Source organism: Diadema setosum, chromosome 11 (assembly GCF_964275005.1).
Source record: "Diadema setosum chromosome 11, eeDiaSeto1, whole genome shotgun sequence".
In the NCBI taxonomy this organism is placed as follows: domain Eukaryota; kingdom Metazoa; phylum Echinodermata; class Echinoidea; order Diadematoida; family Diadematidae; genus Diadema; species Diadema setosum.
In genome coordinates this window covers 16,249,428-16,274,397 of record NC_092695.1, presented here as the reverse complement: position 1 = coordinate 16,274,397, position 24,970 = coordinate 16,249,428, and the positions used below count along the sequence as shown (strand labels likewise).

The 24,970-nt window shown below is 38.9% G+C and overlaps 1 protein-coding gene across 1 annotated transcript in view; it reads right to left on the bottom strand.

The window, feature by feature from the left end:
* LOC140234605 (sister chromatid cohesion protein PDS5 homolog A-like) overlaps positions 1-24,970 on the bottom strand; it is a 40,432-nt gene extending 15,462 nt beyond the window's left edge. Inside the window, exons 1-18 of the mRNA XM_072314633.1 lie at positions 24,933-24,970; positions 16,191-16,388; positions 15,468-15,665; positions 14,469-14,653; positions 13,672-13,879; positions 12,439-12,579; positions 11,339-11,454; positions 10,492-10,589; positions 9,728-9,873; positions 8,968-9,119; positions 8,493-8,606; positions 7,989-8,119; positions 7,361-7,500; positions 5,580-5,795; positions 3,966-4,126; positions 2,852-2,975; positions 1,982-2,206; positions 1,462-1,598 (exon numbers count right to left, since the gene is read on the bottom strand). Coding sequence (XP_072170734.1) covers positions 1,462-1,598; positions 1,982-2,206; positions 2,852-2,975; positions 3,966-4,126; positions 5,580-5,795; positions 7,361-7,500; positions 7,989-8,119; positions 8,493-8,606; positions 8,968-9,119; positions 9,728-9,873; positions 10,492-10,589; positions 11,339-11,454; positions 12,439-12,579; positions 13,672-13,879; positions 14,469-14,653; positions 15,468-15,665; positions 16,191-16,298 — 2,600 coding nt within the window. The 5' untranslated portion in view covers positions 16,299-16,388; positions 24,933-24,970. The remainder of the gene's footprint in view (positions 1-1,461; positions 1,599-1,981; positions 2,207-2,851; positions 2,976-3,965; positions 4,127-5,579; positions 5,796-7,360; positions 7,501-7,988; positions 8,120-8,492; positions 8,607-8,967; positions 9,120-9,727; positions 9,874-10,491; positions 10,590-11,338; positions 11,455-12,438; positions 12,580-13,671; positions 13,880-14,468; positions 14,654-15,467; positions 15,666-16,190; positions 16,389-24,932) is intronic.

Below are 24,970 nucleotides of genomic sequence, written 5' to 3'. Positions count from 1 at the left end.
TTACTACATCTACACCAAATTTCGGAGCATAAGACAAAGTTTTTCCTATCGAAAATGGAATTTCAAACACCCTATGTTGGATCGCACTCGTCAGCTTCGATGTTCTTTCGAACGCCGCACCAATATGCCCAGTGTTGCTACGGAGCGGCGTCTCGCGTGCGATTGGCTAGTGCGTCGCACACATTTACATAGTTCGGCTTTCGGAGATACGTCTTGCAGCATGTCGGAAATGTTTTGTCCACGCGTGCGTGCTCCATTGTTATTGCTACAATAGACACCTGTACGTTCGCTCTAGTGTATGCTCTTCGTTTGGCTTTCTATCAGAGCGTTTCTACCGCATTTTCGACAACGGAAATGAAACAAAAAGTGAACACAACACTAGACAGCACTGACTTCCAATGTGAAAACAAATACGATAGCGAACATTGTTTGAACGTGTCAGAGTCGCAAATCGTGCAACATGTGATTGGAAACTCACTTGATTTTTATACTTGTAGTACGACAACAGGTTGACTCAGAAAGACAACAGAAGAGAGGAAAGGAGTGGTCATAACTGACCAATATTAAAATACACTGTAGGGTCGCAACACATGCGAGAACACAAAAAACAAAACAAAGGGTCCTAACAATAATGATGAAATTTACAGGACAAATCAACTGCAATGATAACGTGATTTGTAAAGATGTGTATACGAATGCGCCACCCGTTCCTGTACTGTGAACACACAGTCATAGCGTGTGGATGCCATTGGGTAATATGTGTACATTCACACGTAACCAGCAAGCTTGCAATTATCGTATCCGCCATCTTGAAAGACGTTGTGTACGTACTGGTAAACCACAGAGAGTTCTGTGTGGTAAACCAACCCGAGCGAAACACATTGTGTATTCGGCTCCATACGCTGAGTTCCGAGGAAGGTGCCCGGGAAATTTGACTCTCTCAGTGAGCCAATCAGAAGCTGCTGTGGTTGCTAGAGGCGGAGCTTAATCTCGATTGGCACCATCGTACGGATGGGTGATTCTCAACTCGCAACGCCGGTCGGCATTGTCTTCGAGCAAGAGGTGAATCTTCAAAGCCCGTTTTCTCGCAATTTTGTCAGGCTAACAAATCAAAAAGTGCATTATATTTCGCTTTATTTGACCACTTACGGTGCCAGAGAATGCAAGTGTTTTATATCATTGTAAAGCTTAGGAAATGGGCAATGTGATTCAATTAAAAAATGCGTTTTCAAAATTCCCGACTTTTGCCTGAAACCGTTGTCGCCGGTCACATTTGTTCACTGGGGCGAAGACTGGAACAAACAAGACTAGAATGCAAAGGTGGGGAAAACAGGAGAATGTCTCATCTACCCAAGGTGCTCTACATTTCGAGCAAATGGGGCTGCCATGGCCACTGGAAATATGGTGTAAACGCAGCTGAATTATTTTCAATGGATGGCAAAGCTTGGAGCCATTCTTCACCTGATTTTCTTCCTCTCCATGAGGTCGCCCTCATTCTTGATCATGGTGGTAAGAAGGCGGATGGTCGAGGTGGCCGAGCCGTTCTGGTTGCTCTTCAGACCTTCTAGCCAGTGGACCAGCAGCTTGATACAACGGATCTAGGTCATCAAAAACAAACAAACAAATGCGCTACCATATTAGGTCACAACGCATAAATGACAGTTAACTGTGAATACTTGGCCAGGCAAGCAATAAAAATTTGGGGGAGGGGAGCGAGACACACATTGTTTACAGCACAGAACGCTCATGTTGACTGTGTGACAATAACATATTCATTTGATCAACTCATTCCTCGTTCTAAATTTCAAGTTGGACAGGAAGGAAATACATTGGGGCAAATTGAAAATTTCACACTCTTGATGTAATAATCCCTTGTCTCAGCTCTTACTCGAAGCTTATACACTGAATCGCATCACGCACACGCACATGCGCCAATGAACACTCAGTCATCAGTTTGTAACTGCTGAAAGCTCAAGGCTACCTTTGCCTGTGTCTCCTCCGTCACCATGTTGTCATGGCACCAGATTCCCTTGGTGGGCGTGGCCTCGGTCTGGTCCTGCATCAGTATGCCCTTGACCACAGTGTTGGCCACAATGACCTTCATTGGCTGGGCAAACTGGCTGGGTGCCAGTCGAGCTAGCTGGCCTAGGGTTGTCAGGGCCGTTAGATGGCTTTCGTGCTCCAAGTTGACATTCTTGCACACACTCTGCAAAGGAAGGAAAGCAAGGATAGAATGAGTACTGGGTCATCTCGAGAAATTGATGAAATAGGATATCTACTGCACCTGTGTTATTAAAACAAAATCTTAATCTTGCTTGAAATCTATACCAAAGAATAGATTTGTATATTTTGTGCAATTTCAAGAACTGAGCAGTTGATATCTACCTGATATCTACCAAGTTCTGGAAAGTGATTGATTTTTTTTTTTTTTCACACTATTTAGGAGAGATAAGTCCCAAGATGAATATGTCCTTCCTCGATGGCATTCTAAACCTTTCTGGTGGAAATTTTCTGGATGTTTCCTTTCCGGCCAGTCATAACCTTTATAAATGACAATGTCTACCCCAAAAGCTTTGTTTGAACTCCATAGAGCTAAGTGGAGAAAGTCACCTTTACAACTGCTCAATGACATGGCAGGCTATCTTGACAATTACGTGGAATGTTCTTTACTCGCAACGGCTGAAACAATGACAAAATTCAACACAGATTTGACATATACACCAAATGAAGCATTGTTGTTGTAAAATGTGGACATATCAATTCTGTGAACATGTATGACAATATGAGTGAACATATAGAGTCTTTAGATGAGGGTCGGCTTGGGCAAAAGCCATTGGATAGCCTGGTTTACCTGAAAGAGATCTTGGAATATTGTCTTTTTGATGGTGGCTGCCACTTCCAGGCATCGGATGGCTCGCTTTGCTTGTACTGGTGTCCCATTCTTGGCCAGGTTGACAAGCGTCTTGATTAGGCCCCTATGGAATACGAGGATCAGGGCCATATACAACAATGAAGACAATTTCAGCAGAATTGAGCATACAGCAGATTATAATCAAGATGAATAAATCTTTCACGCATAAATATTTTTATTTTAAGGCTGCAATTACTACCTGATCTGACAAGGGTTTACCTAATCTGCTTTATTCCACTGTAACCTACAAGTAGTGTTTCTACAATTACACCTATGACTGGCTCAAGTGAAATTATTCAAGTCTACCTTTTTTTTTCAATCAAATGTTATTCTTTCAAGACTTCATGAACAGTTATCTTAATCTCATGATTATAACAATATAATATAAGTCACAGAATGCACTCCTGCAGAAAGGCTTTGCCCATTTAGAGTGATTACTGAATTTCTTCTTCATGAACTCAGGGTTTATCGGTAGACACACTGTACATTTTGCTGATGATAAAGTCACATCTTTTGTAGAATGTTTTGATAAGGATAACACAAGAAACTCACTGACACTCTCAACTCACAAGAAAAGCATGCATGACTGATGAATAATGCCACTCTTGAAAGGTCATTAATCTTTTCTGTAACATTCTCCATTTCATTCCAATGTTCAGGTGAGGTTGATATGTTTAAAGAAATGGTACATTGGTAGAAGGAAGAAAGCACCATAGAACCAGATTAATGACCATTTGTACCTTTGTCAGTAAGATTTCGTATGACAGAAATAAGAGAACTGATGAATACATGATTACTGGGGAAGAGAAGAAAAAATGGGAAGAAGGAATTGTACTAGATGACTGTTTGCATGATGTTTCCAACATTGCAGAAATTAACAGCGATACTAGCAAAAAGAAAAGACAAGAAAGATAGAACAAAACACATGTGGGAAATAAAGAAGTGAGAAAAAATTTAGAGTGGTAGGAAATGGGAAGTGAAAGAATAGGAAGGGGCAGTCACAGGAATTGACAGGAAATCTGCAAACAGAGATGGAAGTGGTCTGTGCTCTCACTCTGCAATCTCAGGGAAGTTGGCCTGCAACCCGTGACCAGTCTGGGTAAGAACCTGGAGGGCAACATCCGCCACATTGTCCTCCCCGATCTGCAGGAGGTGGCTCAGCTTTTCGTAAGACTCCTTGGTGCTGAACCCCCGTGGGTAGACAAGGGCTAAGATCTGGGGAAGGGGGGGGGGGGGGATGAGTACACAACAATTTGGTCAGAGATTGCTAGAAAATGCTAAACAGCATGACTGCTACAAAGGTTATCTGCAACAAAACTTCATGACAGGCAAATCAATTAACCTTCAGGCAAATTTGCAACAACAGGATCTGTCAACTATCATTTTATCATGCTTATTTGGCTTCATAATACCTATATTGTAAATATAAAATATTTGTGCATTTACCTCTTTGTGCTCATTAAAGATATTCTATGTGATTGAGATATTAGATGTCTGCCACTTCTTACCTCTTATACACTAAATTCATATGGATCATATAAACAAAACAAAAAATTGTAATGTCTTTAAAATTTGTGCAAATCAACTGCTGTAAAACAAGTGAAATTCTACATACTGAAAAATAATAATGCAAATCAGCCAGTAACCCAAGTTTGCAAATCTTCCATTGAGAGATATTGGACTGTATGCATAAAAGGTAGCAATTGCTTGTAAGCAATTGCTACAAGCACAAACACAAGTTTGTCAAGCAAAAGATCAAGCTCAAGCAATTGCTTAAATCCATATGAATAACCTTTTGCTTGTAAACCTTTTGCTTGCCCTGCACAAGCAATTGCTTGCGGTTTCAACAAAAGGGATGTTACACCTGTGTGAACACAAGAACAAAGGCAGGTTTGATAGGATGTATATGAAAGGGCATGCGTGTGCGGAAATATTTTCTGACATAGCAGAAGAGCTATAAGATGACACTCATAAATGCACACAGACACACACACACACACACATACTGGCTGATTCCCATCACTTCCCTGACTGCTGCTTATAGTAGCCCGGATCTGCCAGGTCGCATGTTGAGAGAGGTCTCAGTGCTCTTCACAGATGTCAGATATCCTACCCATTTCTCATCATATTTTGAATATTTAATCACTGCAAATTCCCCTTGTTAAAACAAAAGAGTTCCTGATACATCTTACGAGAATTTCTTGTTGATTTATACCACTCCTGCACAACGTTTGCCTTTCTTTTTAGGAATATGAAAATGATGCTTAAAAGCATACGTCCCAGTTAAGCATAAGCTCGAGCTTGTTTTTCAGAGCTTGGAGAAATGTAAGCATTTGCTAGCAAGAACAAGCAAAAGGTCTGCTTTATGCATATGTTTTTAAGCAAATGCTTAGTCTCTAAGCAATTGCTTGCAGGAAGCAAGCAATTGCTTGTGCTTGCCAGCAAAAGCTTTTGCTCCTGAGTAATTGCTTGTTTGTATGCATTCAGATTCAAGCAACAGGCTAGCACAAGCTATTGCTACTTTATATGCATACAGCCCAGTATCAGCATCAGTGGTAACACCAACTCTGGAAAATAGCCAAAATATCAACGAGAATTGCACTCATTGCATCAATTACAACAATTGTATGAAATGGCACATTAAAGGAAGAGGCAGAGCTCTTTGTACCTGCAGGAGTTTGAGTCCTCTCTCTTCCAGTCTCCGCTCCGTGAGGCCTTCCACCTCATCCGCTGTGCCACTGGCCTGGGCCGCCACTAGCTTGACGACCTCCTCGATGGCCGCAGAGTCGATGAGGAGGGGCGCGATGCGCTCCATCAGGGTTTTCATGGTCTCATACATGGGGCTTGGGTTCTTGGGATTGCCAAATTTCTTCATCACCTCCCCCTACGTGTGTGCATGTGTGTGGACAGAGGTATATGGAATGAATTCTTTACCTCTGTTGGCAGTGCCATAGTAAATTTTCCACTTGCCTCACTGACATGGCAAATCTCTGGACAAGATTTCTATATGAAATAATTAAACAGACATCTCCAATATACAGGAATTGAATGAAAACACTATAAATAAAAGGGATCTATCAAGCGTGAGTGGTGTTTGTTGAAACATATTTGTTACAACACATGATGGCATACATGATGTAACCTTGGTCTACTTTCAATCTCACCCACCAGTGTGTTTTCATAGTATAGTATAGTGGGGAAACTTCTCTGGCCTGTTAATATTAGGCAGATTACATACACATTAAAAGTCCAAAGGCATATGGTTGATCATAATGATGACTCAAACTTTTTCATTCTTTGTATACTTTATGAAACAAAATTCTAGCTTTATGATTATTGGAAAGCTTTCAAAAGATACAATGCAGCTGTATGTCTTCCCCACTGAAGCAAAATATACAGACATTAGATGTTTTGCTTGTAAAAAAAGAAATTGTCTCAATTCAATTCAATTTTTATTTTCCACTCATGGGGTGGAACACCCTCGTCAGCCAAAGGCTGGTTTTCAGAGGGGTCCACACATTGATTAAAAATACAAACATTATACGTACAGTATGACAAGGATATACATCACATAATATGCAAAGAGCAAGAAACAAGGTATATTCACCATGATAGCTTGTTTCAGACACAAAAGTAGAAAAGGAAAGAAAAACATTATCTACAAGGCCTTAGATTACAACATAAAGAAAAAGAAGAAAAAAATACGGGCATGTAACACTGAATTTCAAATACAGAAGAGAATCGGTATTGCTGAGATATTTTGACTGTGAATTGATGAGTAAAAAAAGGGAATGGTTTAAACTCCATCCGGTTAAGCATCCTATATTTATACTTATTTTATATATTTATGTAATTGTTTTTTGAATGTATCAATAGAAACATCAGAAGAAACATGTCGAACTAAATCATTCCATAAAGAAGCACCTTTATATACAAAACATCTTTTACCATAATCTGTTTTAGGGCGTGTAATATTCAATTGCATGTCGCCCGACCTTGTGGCATAATGTGATTGACGTACTCTGAAAAGTTGATTCAAATACGGTGGGGCAGTATGATGAACACATCGATACATAACTTGAGCTAAATGCTTTGATCTGCGAATGTGCAATCGATCTAATTTCAATGAAGAATACAATAATCTACTTGGGAATAACTGGTTCACCTTCAACACTGCCCTCAAGGATCGGTTTTGGAGAGATTGCAACTTATCTAAATTTGTTTTGTTGGTGTTTCCCCACACCACAGAACAATAATCAAAATGAGCTTGTATGGCAACACATAATGAAAAATCTCATCAAGCACACACACACAGTAATTGTTGATATTTATCTCTGTCTAAAAATGATCATGTGCTGCTCATGAAATAGATTTCAGAGGACAAAGGGAGTACATAAAAAATGGGTTCAACAGCACAAAAGGAGAAACAAACTAATGTGTGACACATACCACACCCTGTATGGCCCTGCGACAGGAAGCGGTTGGACTGATGACCTGCTGCATGTGACCCCTGATCCTCTTGTCAGCTGTGAAGTCATCAATCATGCGCCTCAGGTGCTCCTGAGCCTTCCCTGGCTCTGGCAGCAATTCTTCATTAAAAATAAAAAAAAGAAAGCACAAATATCACTAATCAGCAGTTTTAGGACACTTTATGGATAAACATGCAAATACATGGATACATCTTAGTTAAAATTAGTGTGTCTTGTCTATATGGATAGCAATCTTCAAACCATTAGTAACCACTTAGTAATCTTCAAACCATTCCAGTGGAATGCCATGAACTCCATAACAATGTAATTTGCGGAAAAGGATAGTGTGGTCAAGAGTGTTGAATGCCTTGCTTAGGTCCATGAACACACCAAAGACACATTGAACACATTCTAACAATAATCTTATGCAAATTACATACTATATTGAATCTCGCAACATTAAGTCCCAACAAAACAATTACACTTACAACAAAAATCTTCAAAAGAACAATCAACTTAGATCCAGACAGATAATAGTTGATACGAGTAGATGCCCGATAGAAAATGATTGTGTGCTTGTGCCAAACGGGTCAAACCAGTCTACTTACTTGTAATTGCTGCAACTTTGGGCACGAAGGCCTTCTTGCGCTCTTCCTCATCCTCCATATCAAAAATCTGCATCAGGTCGCGGACATGTTGACGAACATAGTGCTGGCACTTCATCATCTCGATGATGGCCCTTTGGTGAAGTAAAAACAGACAAAAAAACAATTTACATCACATGAACAATTGTGATAATCAATGCAGATTGAAGTGAAAAAGGTGAAAAAAGACTGATGAGAAGGGGGACTAATGCAAAGATAGAAAGAAAAAAATATAGATAGACAGTCAGAGAGAGATATGGTGAAAGACAGACAGACAGACAGATAATCCACAGATGGTGTGTATACATCCAAAGATATACAATCCAATGGAATCATAGGTTGGGGAACACATGTCATCAACTAGGCATGACATATTCTCCCAACCACCTGACACGCGAACGCATCATGACGGTGCAGAGAGTAAGGCAGTGAGGAGCACCACAGGAGAATAAAGAGATGGAAACATACTTGCTGGAGTTCTCGTCCACCGCAGCAAAGAGATGGTAGAGCCGCAGCATCCTGTCCTTCACATCCATGGTGTACGGGACCAGGGTCATGGTGAAGATGCGTTCCACAAGCAACCTACAAGGATTAATGGGAATAATAGTCATCAATCATTGCTTGGAAAACTGAAAACTGCGATATAACCCCCCTCCTCCCCCCCCCCCCCCCAAAAAAAAAAAAAAAAACCCAAGAAAAGCGAAGTCAAAGTTGCCATTCAACTACTCCAAAAACTCCCTGCAAAGCCCACCATAAAGACCATGCTGTAGCAGTTGAATCTTTCTAAAAATTTTGCATGAGGAGGAACACAAACTAAAGAAATATTGTGAGCTTTGGTAACATGACTTCCAGCACAGCGAGATTGTTAAAATGGATTCTCCTGAAATTACACAATAAATAATCAGTGCTTGGTGAGGAGGTGTACACATCAAGATGCTGTTACCTGTCTTCAATGTTTGGCTGGTAGTACATGTGCAGGATCTTGTCCCGAATCCATACCAGCCGCTGTTTCTCCGCTGTGCCGAGGTCCTGAGAGTGGTACCATTTCTTGAAGATGTGGCCGAGCCCAAGGACAGCCTCCTTTCGAATCCTCCACTGCAGGATGAGGATGGAAACACAAATTTCAAAGTGACTAAAAATTAATATGCTCTTAGATTACAACAGCCTGATGCTAAGAGTCCAAGTCTTTGAAGTTTAAATTCTATAAATTCAAAGGTAATTAATTTTTGTAATTGTGCTCCCAAGCATTTTATCTACTATTACTAGTCTACTACTTTCGAAGCATCCATGATCGAGCACATAATACCTTACCCAGATATCTTTGTCCATCATCAGTGCTTAATATCATGTAATTCATATAGTTCACAGGTGTTCTTACTCTGTATGCTCAGGGTATTCTCAACGATACCAACAATGCAAGAAAAACAAAACATGGATTTGGCCTTATTTGCATTGCTGGTTTAATCATTATATTTGTGCAAAAGCAGAACGATTAATGAAAAAAAAAATGGGTTGGTGATAAGAATAATGTGATGAAGATCCAACAGCAAGACAAGAAAGTAGAGAAGAGGATAAAAATAATGTGGTTGTAAACATCTGGCCACAGTGGTTAAATTTTTCTGTTCAATGCCAATCCCTCTCAGCCTGAACAGACAAATATTTGAGGTCCTTTTTTTTTCAGTGCACCCTCTTTGTTCCCTCACCTTTTTGTCCAGAGTTCTCTCCTTTACAAGTATCAGCATGCTGTCCTTCACATTTGCGATGTCACGTTTGGCAGCTGTCACGATGGCAGTCACTACCTCCTGCCTAACGCCTTCATCCGTATCGTGAGCCCGTTCTCTCAAGCGGTCTACACAAGTTTGAAAACAAGAACAAATAAAGCCAGTGAGATAATGCCATGGTGTCTGCAATTGCTTCATGTCTTTTTTTCTGAAATTTGTTGTGATATTTAAGTTTCTGAGATTTGTTCTTTCTTTCAGGCAATTAAATGACCTGAATAGACGGAAACTCAACAAGAATAATGTGTAGAATAGATGTAGCAATTACAATAGATCAGAATTTTGAATATGCAATGTGAGAATCAAATTCCTGCATGGCTTGAAACTTCTGCCTCATTGCACAATGATTGCTTACCAACTTGAATGAATAAGTTTCACACAAAAAGTTGGAACGTACAGCCATGCTTTTTCATGTGCCACTTCAAAACATCTACTGCCAGAAGAAAAACTTTACATCACAATATTGTGTATAACTGATGTGAATTCTACACCCAGTCTATGCAAATACACAGCAACGTCAAACACATACGAGATCTGCTGCTTTTTATCAAATGACACCATCAGCACCTGGTTGACAATGTTTTACCTACTGCATGTTGTATGTGGTGAACCTCAATTCTGCTGCATAGTGTATAAAACAAAGAACAAACATTCAAAAAGGCCACAAGTGGGTAGGTGGAATACTGTACCTTCAAGATCCTCTGTGATGAGGTAGGGATGGTGGGAGAAAAACTGGGGCACGAACTTGACACACTCCATCCGAATGGGTATGCTGATGTCACTGAATCTGGGGATGAGGAAGTAGGCATGTGAAACAGTTTACTTTGAACTACTAAGGAAACAACTACTAAGGAAAATACCCTATTCAATCACTCAAATATTATGCATAAACTTAGTAACCACCCACTGATTAGCAGTATTACACAAAAGAATTTGAAGAGATGAACGAAACGGCATATGTCTATGTACTGACAAAAAAAGTGACTACAATATCCCACCATGCATGGGAATTGTTCTAATGACTCACAATTGATCAGGAACTAAAGTAGGATACTTTACTTCATATAACGAATTGCAACAATTGCTTTACATTTATCCTTGCCTGTAATCGCTCTTATTTTAGGTAACAGTGAAGGAAGCCGACATTGATAGGGTATCGATGGTGAAGAAATAGGAAACATATGAGAACTGTTGCAAAGACTGTATTCGTGAACATACTTGAAATATTCAGGAACTAAAGTAGGATACTTTACTTCATATAACGAATTGCAACAATTGCTTTACATTTATCCTTGCCTGTAATCGCTCTTATTTTAGGTAACAGTGAAGGAAGCCGACATTGATAGGGTATCGATGGTGAAGAAATAGGAAACATATGAGAACTGTTGCAAAGACTGTATTCGTGAACATACTTGAAATAACCAGCGGACAAGTTTCTAGTATCGAGACAATACTCCTGGTTTTTGCTTTTGTAAATGCACTGTCTTCTACATTTCTTTGTCATGAAAAGAACTACATAGATAGATCACAATATACCTTCCAAGAAAGCAACTCCACAGCGGTTTGTTCTGAGTTGCCAGATCTGAGTCTCTGTCAGAAAACATCCTCCCAAGGAGCTTCGTTACTGCCAATCTCTCGCGCTCCTCGTTGCTCTGTAATCAAAACATCAATCAATACATTAGAGAAGTTCAGATACAAATAAAGTGAAAACACTGCTTGGTAATACTATTACACATTACCTATAAGAGGACTTGAGTGTTGGGGTCTAAATTTATTTATTCATTTCCTGTCTATTCATGCTAGTGATATGGATGCCACATTCTTTCTGAAAGCCTTCTTATACTTGCATCTTTTCAATGACTTCATACTGTAATGTCTTTAGCAAACATAGGAATTGACATTTTGATAAACAGTATACTGACATATACACTCAAATACACAAAGCCAAACTTACATGAGAGTAGGTCTATGCTTATTGTGTAAGCTGCTCACTGACCACCTGCTGACGTGACCTAAAATCTGAATATTTTGTCAGAGACAGCACAGACCTCTAGCACGCATACATCTAAAGTGGTGCACTCAAAATGACGAGACATATCGACCCATTTCAAGTGCAGCTGGACATAATCTGCGACTGTTTGATCACTTCGCCATAAATACTCATGGCTAGCATGTGGCCATGGCGAGCTGGTATAATTTTCTAGACTGGTCAACACTTCAGGGCATGCACACACACATATACACACATACGACTGTCTCTTATCACTCCAATGTTGAGCAACTTAAGGAGTCAGATGCAGTTTGCTAAACATCTCAGTAAAATCAGTACATAAGTCATGGTGATAACAGAGCAGAGCATGCACTACAGCCATGACCCGTGAGATGATACTGTATAAGCTGTTATTTTCGCGAATGAAGAGGTCACAGACATTTTCGCGAGATGTTGTTTTCACAATTTTGACATCGACGCTATCATATTGCACTAATGCCTGTCAGTTTAGATATTTCCGTTTGTTCTTAAATTTGCAGTCCAACAGTGATTCGCAAAATTCACAAAAATTAAATCCTCGCAAAAATTAACAGCATGTACAGTAATAGAGAGAGATATTGATGTTCACAGGGTTGTTGATCTTTACCTTGAGCTTGAACTCCAGCTGAGGAAGGACAGCTAGAAGCAGGTTGCTCGAGATGGTATGCAGCTGGTAGATCAGCTCGTAGGTGTGGCTCGCAAGGTCACTGGTTGAACTTCGACCCAGGATCAGGACGTTGTTGAAAAACTGCAGGTGGAAGATGCAGAGTGGGCAACACATGGCATTACCACAAACTATGTCAATTAAACAGGTTGTGAATTATGAATTTATGAGAGAGCGCAATGTGACAACACTGTGGTCTGTCTCTGTGTTATGTGTACACATGGCCACTTGGGAGATGGCAACGATTAAGACACATTCCAAAGCAATTAACAGAAGCTTTAGTTTCTCTTGAAATGCAGTGTTGTCTGAGATTGCTAGCCATAAAAGTCACAAGCTAATGTCACACGCGATTCTTCTTTTGTTGAAAGGACTCTGACTTACATGAAATGTATATTGGTAAAATGAATCCTGTAATACAAAGTAAGAGTAAAAGCTGAGGTATTCTTGTGCATGACTGTGTGATCCTCAACATGCAATCTTATAGATTATTGCATGGATGAGCCGAGACAGGACATACGACTTTTTCTTCTTCAGTCCTAGCAGAGACAACTCAAAAGTTCATAATCCTTAGACAATTACTTGATTTCTGAATATGCTTGGACTGGGATGATTGCCGAGATGGTAGACAAGAAGGAGAGGAGGGGGGGGGGGGGAGAAATACCAGGTTAAGAGGAGAAAACAGGGGAGGGACAGAGGAGGAAAGGGGAGGAGAGAAAAAAGAAAAAAAAAAGGAGAGGCAGAGAAGACAAAAGGGGGAATATACATAGAGAGAGAAGGAGAGAAGAGGTACAGAGCAGAAAAGAGGAAGAGAGGAGGAAATGGGATGAGAGATAAAGTGGAAGAGGAGAGGAAAGAGGAGGAAAGGAGAAGAGAAGGGAAAAAATGAAGAGAGGAGGGAAAGAGGAGGGGCAGAGAGGAAGACAAGGTAAGGGGGATGAATAAAGGAGGAAAGGAGAAGGGGTCTAGGAAAGGAAGAGATGAGGTAAAAAGAAGGAAAAAAGAGGAAAAGAAGAAGAAAAGAGGAAGAAAGGTAAAGAAGAAAAGATGATGAGGGTAAACAAGAGAGAGAGAAAAAAGAAAATGGAAGAGAAAAGAAGTAGAGATGAGGAAGAGGGAAGGAGAAGAAGAGGCGGAGAGGAAGAATGAACGAAAAGAGAAGGATGGAAAAGGACTCACAGCCTGAATGGAAGGTTCGATGCTGGTGGAGGTGCGCTTGACGAGATCGCGGGCCAGCTCGTGTGCCTGGGGATGCTGGAGCTGCTTGGAGTCCAGCAGGTTGGACAGAATCACCTCGAGCAGCTCCGGGGGCACCACGTCATTCTCTGAGATGAGGGGGCACATCACGTCCAGCATGAAGGTCCGTACTTTGGGGGTGTGGTTCTCGCTGCAGGTGGAAAATGTAACAAGTGACATTTATTCATGCAAGTACCTGGTATATTTGTATGTGTTTTCAGCTGGGAATTTTCCTAATGTTTGCATATCATGCAATCCACTCCCGATTGTAACACCCAAAATAATGCGAAATGTGATGATGTCTACAGGGTCCTACAGTCATTGTGATACAGAAACAGTAGAAAGGAAGGCTGATTTTGGAAAGAAGAGGATAAAGTGGCATGTACTTTGGCATGCCCATGAAGTGACTCAAATTGTTATGTGGATATAATTTCAGTATTGCAGACTGATGTATTTTTTAATTTACTGCACAGATCAAATGCAAATGTGCATATGGTCATTCGCAGCAGGCATTCACCTTTTTACAATTAACTCATTGAGGATATGCTGATTTTGCTATAATGCTGCTTAATGCACATTTCCTACTGACACCAGCCTGAGTATATTTGGGACTAGTCTTCAACGGGTTAAGACACTTTACTATGACCTCTGGACGAGGACTCCTGCCATATCAATCCACCAATGAGAGGACTTCATTCTGAAAGTGATGTATAAAACACACACACACTGTGACCACCTACTTGATGATACTGAAGAGAATGGTGAAGAGCTCCACAAAGACCTCAGCCGAGTCCTCCAGCTCCATACAGATGTTGAAGGACTTCACCATAGCCAGGTTCTCCAGGAGGTAGAAGTATCGCTTCCATGAAGGTCCATCCACATTCTCCAGCCCCCAAATCTGCTTGTTCAGGAACTGGAAGATCAACTGAAGTAGTGGAGGGAAGGGGAATAGATCCATGATTTTCATGCATGCATGTTTGTTTGTTTGTTTGGTGTTTTTTTTTTTTTTTTTTTTTTTTTTTAGTCCTACTTGGGATACTGCAGATAGGAGTGTGAGGCACAACTGGAACATGTGTAATGAAATTCAACAAAAGGCTTGATGCAAAAATAGAGCAGAACATTAATTTCATTTGGAGATGCAGTTTGCTTGAAGTACATTGTAAATCTCCACAGAAATGGCTTACAAACTACCCCAAAATTAAGAGGTTACTCTGGAACTATGTACCAAAGCAGTAATGTAAATAATGTGTTGGTCAACCACTTGCATATAATTATAAAAGCCATTTGTATGCATTGGCAAAAAAGAAAAAGAAAAATCTCCCTATAGATGCATGCAGTATTTCATGTATGGAAATTTGTCAGTGGTGGTCACTGTTTGTGTTTTCCTTAACGGGCCACTATGAACAGATTTGAGGCTTGACCTGTGCAGCAGTTACACTACACTGTATACTTGCTGTATGTAACGAGTATAATTTTTCATGAATCGGGCCTTCTCAACAATTTTGCGAGTGGTTGAATTTGTGATCATGGAGTACAGTAATGGATGGAGAAATGTACAAATACTCACACATGCATGTCGCACTCAAGTCAGGATCAGAGTCAATATTTTTGTGTGTTTTACAATTTGCAAAGAGCACAGGAATCACAAAATTTGCAAAAATAAAAACCCTGCGGAATAAATGGTGTACACAGTACACAGTTGTAAAACTGTCCTTTTAGTGTCTGGAGAGGTCCCATACCTTGAGCTGTTCTGCTGTCCGATACGGAGCTTCGGGAGCAAAGATCCTGAAGACATCAGCAAGGCAACAGGCAACAAGGAGCCGGACATCCTTGCTGGGGTGCTTGAAGAGGAAGGGCTCCAGCAAGTGGAGTGCCAGGGGCTCATAGGCTGTGGTATCCTCCTCTTGCTCCATGTCTTGGAACACCCTGGCCAACATCTATGGATAAGAGCCCATTTGACCATTCATCAGGGTTGATAGCTTTAGCTAAGGCTATTCTTCAGGGTGTAATTGAATTAAATCCAGTATGCACTTTTACATTTTCACAAAGATTATAATAAAAATAATATCAAAAAAGGGTATATGAAATCCAGGACTGAAACACATCCCCTAAAAACTGGTATCCATAGGGAAAAATAAAAACAGTGAAATAACATTCCTTGCAACTTTACACAAGAACTAGATTGTCTTAAATGAACAAAAAGGAGGCAAGAAATGTGATAAATGCGCATAGATGCACTATTCTTGTACTAAAAGAATTTGTAGAGACTACTTTGTTGACTTCACATGATCAATACAACTTGCAATACCTCTTCAACAAAAACAAAACAGAACAAAACCAAAACAAAATACAAAAGTATCGTACCACACAATATTTTGAATTGGGCAGATAATCGCAATTGCCAGTTGACATGACACTACAGGCATAATATACTTGAAGGGCGTGTCAATAGCTAAACATACCTTTAGCCTTCTGACCATTTCATCCTTGGAAAGGTCAGGGGTCAATTCTTTAGCCCCAGGAGGGTAGGTCACCTGAATGGCACTCTGGGTTGTCTTGGATCGTGTCATCTTGACTGTTTCGAGTAAGGGACTTCTAACGTACCAAACAAGTCTGGAGCAGAAGTTATGTCTACCTCATGAGAGGTATGTGGAACCATCCTGTATATCGTACATCAAAGGAAGTCACAAACAGGGCCCATATGAATACGGTTTGCTTTCCTAAGAGCTACAGTAAACCAGAGCACAATCAAGATGACAAATATTTGAAACAGATGTCACTTCTTTTTTTCTTCCACACCAATGATAGGAAATAATTAATGAAAGTAATGAATTTATACATAATAAACAACGATAGGAAACAATGCAGTTCATGATACACTATAAAAGTAATACCAGTTAATACTTATTTAAAAATAAACAGGAAGGTCTCAACTCCAGGCATCGAAAAAGTAAAAATCTAATTCTTGCCACATAGGCAGTTGTATAAGAGAATGTGTGTAAAAAACAAACAAACAATAAATGACAAAGGCAAGAAAACATATCAGTACAGCCACAATTAAAGGTTCTTTTGCCACACTGAAAGCTGTAGCAGTAATTCCAAGATTTAAATTCTGAATTTTGAAGTTTCACTTCGCATGTTTTTGATACACCTTCATGAGTTAATTTCAGGTGCAAAATTTGAGGATGCAGATACAGCAATTAAAGGTATAAAGTACTGCTTATCAAAAATTCAGGTATAACACGTGTTACTGTGGACACCAGAAAATATTCACGAATTTCAGTTTGAGTACCCAGTTGTATTGGTAAATTACAGCTCTTTGGACTACTTTAAGAGTAACACACATTATACTCATGAGGATTGGCAATTTAAGCCACTCTTCTGCATTTTCAGTGCTTTTTTTAACGTTCATGGCAAGGTACATGTACAAACATATTTGAAGGGAATCATACACTGTACCTTAAAAAGGATATGTATTCGATAGAAATAAGTATATGAGCACAAACTGGTGTCTTCCCCAATGCTGTAAGTTCATGTCACACCTAAGTTTGGTGTCCAAAAATAGGCCATTTGACAGTATAATATTCCGTCAGGAAGAAAAGTCATTACAGTTTTGACCCAATTTTATTCATACTACCTGGTATTTCTTCCACACACATGAAAGATTTACAGCTGTATTGAAACAATGGAAATATGACACTTTCAATCTCATGTGCTAATATCTCTCCAGTATTGTATTGTATTTGTATGCCTATCACTAGAGGGAATCACAAACAAAGAAAAGCTGGTGGGATATCACCTTTCAACTCTTCAACTCAACTCCTGAAGTATAACAGAGAGAATGTATCATAGTTTTATGTGGGTGCATATATCGTAGGGTACTGGCAATCAGATAGTAATTCCATAAAATAGGGACCCACTTTGTGACATGCCTATTTTGCCAATAAAATCAGAAAATCAGATTTTTGTTCAAAATAACTTTAAAAAACATTCATATTGAGTAAGTCCCTTGAACACTGACTGAAAATTAACATTCTAAACTGAAATTGAAGGAAGGCAGCATATCAAATTGCAGTGTATGGGGAAAAACTGGTTCACAATGTAAAGGGGACACCATTCGTGTCCTCCTTACACAGTGAACCATCCATTTTGGCATCTTACCACATATTTCAAACTAGTTCTATGTTTGTTTCAATAGAAGTGATTATTTTGAAGTAAGAAATTAACTATACTATTGAAAAAATGACACAACCCCTATTTTTGGCCAGGAAAAAGATTCTTCAATGTTTCTTGTGTAAGGGGGACACCAAATATTATTTTTGCATTTTTTTTTTTCCAAATCAATAGAGTGGTCAATTTTTGATACCTGTTACAAAGAAACCACAGCTATATTGTAAAATATGCCAATGACGAGCAATTATTGTTGTGATAAGACACAAAAAATTAGCTATCACTGTGCCCCGACATAATATTTAGGGGGGACACCAAAGCCATGTGTGTGAAAATTATAATTTGGTCTTTTTTTCAAATTTATTTATTTTACCCCAATTTTCTCTTGAAATCTTTTAAACTATGTGATTGCTACTAAAATAACAACAAACAGTTCAACACTGGTCCTTAATATGGATTCCACACTCATAAATTAAGGTTTCTCGTGTAAGCAATTATGGGGACACCAAAACTTACACGTGAAACGTCTTTCTTGGGATTTACGTGCGCAAATGTGTATCAATTGATGCATGAATTATATTTATAGTGTTCAAAATTTGCTCGTCTTTTATCATTTTTTACCCCTTAAAATAGAGTTTAGACATAAACAAGTAAATCTGTCTAACTGGTGTTACAGTAAAATGTCACACAATTTTGCCCAAAAACGTTGTGACTTTGCACTTTTTGTCAAAATTCATGTGGAACTTTGAAGAAGCAATTTCTATATTTCACTTTGAAAAGGAAGATACTTACCTGAATAAGAGTATTCAGAAGTAAAATTGATTTAGGGTACACACTGTATGTAATTTTTAAGCAATGACAATATGAAGCACTAGTGGGACCCTTTTTAATGGAATTACCCATACATATATATATATATATAAACAATATCATGCCTACATGTAGCTTATACACATACACTTGCTCCATATCTTAATCATGCTCCCACCATCTTCCTTGAACCTTGCTTAAAGGGATCGTATTGTTTTGGTTTAGACCTAATTTCAGGTTTCTAAAATTTTTTTGTGAGATAATGAGAAACCTCTTATGAAATATGAAAGAGCATGTAATTCTATGAGGAATTCAACATTTAGTTGATGAAAATTGGTTTTGAAATGGCCGAGATATCCAAAACAGAGTGATTCTGATAAGTGTGGGACCAACACTTTATTACGATAGCTTTGTTTTACTTTGTTTTTGGATGTTTCAGTCATTCCAACCCCGATTTTCATCAAATAAACTTTGAATTCCTCTTAAAATGGTATCCTCTGTACTATTTCATAAGTGTTTTCTTGGTATCTCGCAAAAAGTTACAAGCCCAATTCTCATCTCCACCAATACTGTACCATACCTTTAATGGGACCATGTCATTCTATGAACTGATGTTAGAGGCCATTTAAGCAAAAGTTACTGTTTTTCTCAATGTACAGTAGGAGGGTGTGGCCATATTTGGCCATCTACATCACATTTCCAAACCCATTCTCATGCACTTTTTCAACTGACTTTTTTATTATTTCATCTTAGAGAAAAGTTCAAGCTTTACTGTGATTGTAAACTTTATGACAAACTACTGCATGGGCTTTGACACTTTAAATAAAGACAGTCTACCATGCAGTGGCACATTGCGATTTATTGATCAGTTTGACTTGAGCGCATTTGTACAATTAAGAGCAAAATGTGTGGAGTTGGTAAAGCCTTCCACTGAGTCGGGCGTGCTAATAAATGTGGCACAAAGAATTATTTCCTAAGTGTCAAAAGTAACACATCAACAGTCACAACGTACACAGCAATACAAGTTCATGACTGCCACAAGTGACAGGGTTCGAAGAAGATAGAAGACTGTTTCAATTGCTTGTAAACATCATTCACTTACAATGTATTACATTCCTGTCTATGCTATCCTCAATTTCTGTTTGAACATTATTCAACGCTACAACAGCCAGGTAGACTCTAACGTTATAGAAAATTAATTTAATAGTGGAAAAATGAGCAAAGAAAATGGGATTCCATTGGGATTCGAACCCAAGACCTCCGGATTGCTAGCCTAGTGCTCTACCGACTTGAGCTATAGAAAGCCCTCATACAGTGTAAGATAAAAAGTGGCCCAAAATCGGGGTCAATTCCATTGTGACTTATGGGACATTTGATACTTTTTTCCATATAACTGAAGTGCATATCTGGAATAGTAGCTGCACAAATATGGTTTTACTTTATTAAACTGCAGAGCTGCCAACTTTTGTAAAAGCCTTTCAGTACTATGACGGCTGAAAATCAGTAATTTGCACCTTTTTTGAGTGAAAATCAGTAATCCTTAACAATGTTATAGAATTTATCACAGACAATGATTTCTAAAATCAGTAATTTGCTTGTAACCTTCAGTATTCTTGTCCAATTTCAGTAGAAATTACTGAAAATCAGTACTAGTTGGCAGCTCTGAAACTGTAAGAGGAATGCTGATACTTACTACATACAAAAATATATGCTTTCAGCTTGGTTGCATAGGGTGTTATATCTTCAGAAATGTCATTGTGACTTATGGGACATCTACGGACCACACAAATCGAGCTCTTTTGTTTAAGTTGCCATAACTATCTCAGTTTTATGACAAAGTTTTTAGATTTGGGCTTGAAGATTAACCAGTGAATGGGCTCACTAACAGTACTTGAATTGGACTTGATTCATTTCATTTGTTTCAGTAGTTGTGTGCAATCGTGTGTGACTTATGGGACTAGTGAATGTGACTGATGGGACACTATCTCATTTCACGAAATTTACATTTCACCTAAATGACTTTTTAAGTTGTTAAACTAAATTTCAGCATGAAGAAATATTCCCTAAGATGACACCTTTAATAATACATGCCATTGCGTCAGAAATAAATTCAACTTTAGGCAGAAACATCTTTTCATGCACTTCATGTACAGGGAACATCAATCAACTTTAAAGCTTCTTATCTAGTCAACAGGCTTTAAGAATTGTAATCGAATGAGCACAGAAAAATCAGTAAACAATTACAATCGTAAATGTTTAGCACACAGATGAACAATGAACAATTAGAGTTAGTATGTTCACACTTTCCATTGTGACTGATGGGACATAATGATGGGACATATTTGTGACAGATGGGACAAATAAATGTTGCTTTTCTCTATCCGTCTCCCTTCGTAGCTTTGCCCTACAAACGTACAAAACATACAATTTAAAACAATACAGCTAATGGAAAATAACAGCTCGGAGGTCACATGGACAGTGGAATTGTAATCTTATTGACCCACAAATAACCAAACTGTTTATAAGCAATTAACGCTATACATACGAGTGTATATCACTGCATGGTTTTTAGTCCTGAGCTTACTGAGGATAATCTATTTCGTTATTTAATATGCATATTTACAGGTATTTCATGTTTGTGTCAGTGTGTGAATGCATGTGTGCATGCGGATCGGGGCATTGTGTGTGTCATTGTGTGCTCAAGTGTTGTTGTTTTTTTCCATACATCAGTTGCGTTTGTTTTTGTTTTTTTGTGTGTATGTGTGCGGTTGTGTGTGTGTGTGTGTGTGTGTCTCCAAAGTCTTTATTCCATCCCTTTTTTTTGGTACAATTTCCGTAACAACTCTTTGTTATCCAATGTTTAATTCCTTTATATTTAATAATTCATTATTTAAATTTTACATTTTATATACTGTGTAATTTTTTTAAATGTGTAATTAGTTACGTATTTCATATATGAATCATATTTCTATGTGCAATACCATACATCATTTTAGACATATAATTGTTAACTGACGATTTTATACTTTGTAAACTGTCATATTTCAGTCTTCGGACTGCTTTGATCAGTGGATTTAATAATTAACCGGAATTGAATTGAAATGAATTGAATTGATGCTCAACTACATTTGTGACTGATGGGACATTTGCAATACATATAGTTTCCATGGGACTAAGACCAAGTTCACATCATATATATATGTAAAACAGTGAATGCATACTCCAAGGGAGATAGACAAGAAAACCAAGAGAGTGATCTGGACCTAAAAAAATGAGTAAAAGCTAGAGTGAAACAAACCAACTCAACTGTACTCAGCTTTGCGTTGGCGTTCATATTCAGTTTTCTCCTTTTTCTGGGCTGCAGACATTGCAAGTTTTTTTTTCGTTGTTTCCACTGCCTATGATATTCTGACTGTTTTTTCTTATAGTAAGCATACTGCCCTCCAGCTTTTAAGCGTTCTCGTCTCTCTCTTTGCCGTCGTTCACAGCTTTTGGGTGGCATGGTTTACGAACTGTATGTGTGACTTATGGAACTTGTGACTTATGGGACTTAATTGTATGTCCCCCCAGTAGAGCTATTTCAAGTCCAATGCAGATGCAGCTTGATTTGTTGATGCAAGCATGTACTGTGGTAGATAAAAAAGTCCAATGCTTGTATGCAGGAGTCTATGGCAGCATACATGTATGAGGGAAACTTAATGCTAAAAACTGTGACTTATGGGACATCGAACATACACACGTTGAAATGTATTCCGTGCCTCACCGATTCACTGCAGCATCTAAAACAATTCAGCTAATGGAAAATTACTGCTTGGAGGTCACATGGACAGTGGAATTTCTCATCAGCATCCTTTGCATGCAAGGAGCCAGGGATGAGTGAAAGTTGTATACTTTCTATGAACTCTTAGTACCAAAGTGCAACAAAGTGCACATTGTGTATTTTATGCATGAATGAGGGTATAGTAAATATTAGTGTGATTTTGTGAATCTTAAACTGTATACTTATAAACAGTATAAACAAAATTGCTTAAAAAAAGAAATTTAAACAATTGGAAAAATGCAACTTTTGGCTGGAATTGACTGCCAGTTAATGGTGCCAAGAACATCATCATGGCATGCCATGGCACAACTGGTGCCTGGCGCGCGTGGCACCAACAATGGACTCTACACTGCACTGCAAAGAAAATGATTTAGACCTCTGTAAAAATGACAGTAAAATTTGCTTGGCTTGGTAGACTCTAGTAGTATAAGAATTATTTACAAATTAGACTATTTCATATGTATGTTTACAGCTGTAAAACTAGACATGGGCATTATCATGAAATAGGTCCCTGCTCCAATCACTGCCATTCATTTTGTCATAGCTGGTGACTGCTTTCAATCTCCATAGACTTTGCACATAGTGAAGATGCACACGCAGAACAAGAGGGGACCGATATCACGATTTAGCCGAGTGGTCTATTATGGGTAGATTTTAGTAAACGCTTGTTGAAATGCAAAATAATAATAATAATTATGATTTAGAGTCTAGATTCTACTAATGTTTAAATGGAAATATCTCAATAAAACAGAAATTACTGGCCTTTTGTACTGTAGCCTTTTAGGCTAGGTGTAGCATTTCGACAATCAAAATCATACGCAAAATCTTCAAGAGGACTTAAACAAAATTGGTGACTGGGCGAAAAAATGGATGATGGATTTAAACACATATAAGTGTAAGGTTTTGACAATATCTAGGAAAAGAAGAAAGGTGCAACACGTGTATCATCTAAATAACGCCCCTCTTGAATCTGTTGAGTCCGTGAAGTACTTGGGTGTAACCATCACTTCTGATTTGAAGTGGACCCAACACATCAACAATACTGTCAATAAATATAAAGCCAATAACGTGCTTTCGTTTCTAAGATGCAATCTTCGCATGAAATCTTCTGATGTTAAAGCCACAGCTTACAAAATGTTGGTTCGACCAATTGTTGAGTATGCTTCCACAGTTTGGGACCCATCTACCAAGAACCTAATCCACCAAGTGGAAATGGTCCAGAGAAGAGCTGCGCGATTCACTTTAAATCACTACCATAACACCTCGCGTGTCACCAGAATGCTACAGGAACTTGATTGGACTACTCTGGAACAGCGCAGAGAAAATGACAGGCTAATTATGATGTTCAAAATACTGTACGAGCTGAAATTTTCGCGTACAGATATTTTCGCGAATTGCTACTGGGAGGACATTTGCGCGTGTTGTTAATTTCGCGGTTGCGACGGTCTAACTGAACATAGCTATTTGCGCGTTGTTATATTCGCGTGTTGTTATTTTCGCGGTTCAAAGGCGATTCGCGAAATTCGCGAAAATAAAACCACCGCGAAAATTTCAGCTCGTACAGTACACAATAATCTTACTCCTATTTCAGCACAGGACTACATGTAATTATATTATCAAACAGGCTACTCAGTTGACGAGAGCCTCGCAACCACACTCCTATCAGGTACCATATTCGAGAACTGAATCGCAGCGCCATTCGTTCTTCCCAAGAACTGTAAGGAACTGGAATTCCCTGTCGTCAGAAATTGTTTCAGCGCCATCTGTGGGTTCATTACGAAACCGCCTAACGGTTGATCACAGTGGCTAGTTATTTTCGTCAAATTTTCTATGTGCTTGTAAATATCTGTAAATAAATTGTATTATGATGTAAATAGCACCAGTCTGCAAGAATCTTCAGTCTATTAAAGGAGGCAGACTTAATCAGAAGAAGAAGAAGAAGAATAACCAAAAAATGATGGTCAGACGGCCGGGACAGAAACTCATTCTCTTCTCAGTTCTGTGCGCTTTGCCACTTGAAAACTGATCAACCACTAGAAAAGAGTTCTACCTTGTACTCTCTACTTGACATGCATACACTGGTTGGTCTCTAACTCTAGATGATATTCACACTCAAACCCACAAGTTATTCTTTCACTGGTTAGTGGCATGTATGGGGCGCGGGCCGGGGTTAATTCTAATTGTGACGTTTATGACCCACGCGCAGCTCAGTATCTGGGACTGTAAAGCTAATTGCCCAACGCTTTTCATTTCTGCTCTACATTAGACGATAAAATAAAAGTTTTCAAAATGAATTGTTAATCATAGCCCGAGTAAGACGTCAATAATTTTACTTTCCACCTACATGTACACATATACACTGCATCTGCTTTAAAATTAGCATAATTTCAGCTTTACAACTTACCGGGCCGGTGCTATCGCCTGGCGCCAAGCGTCTTTCGG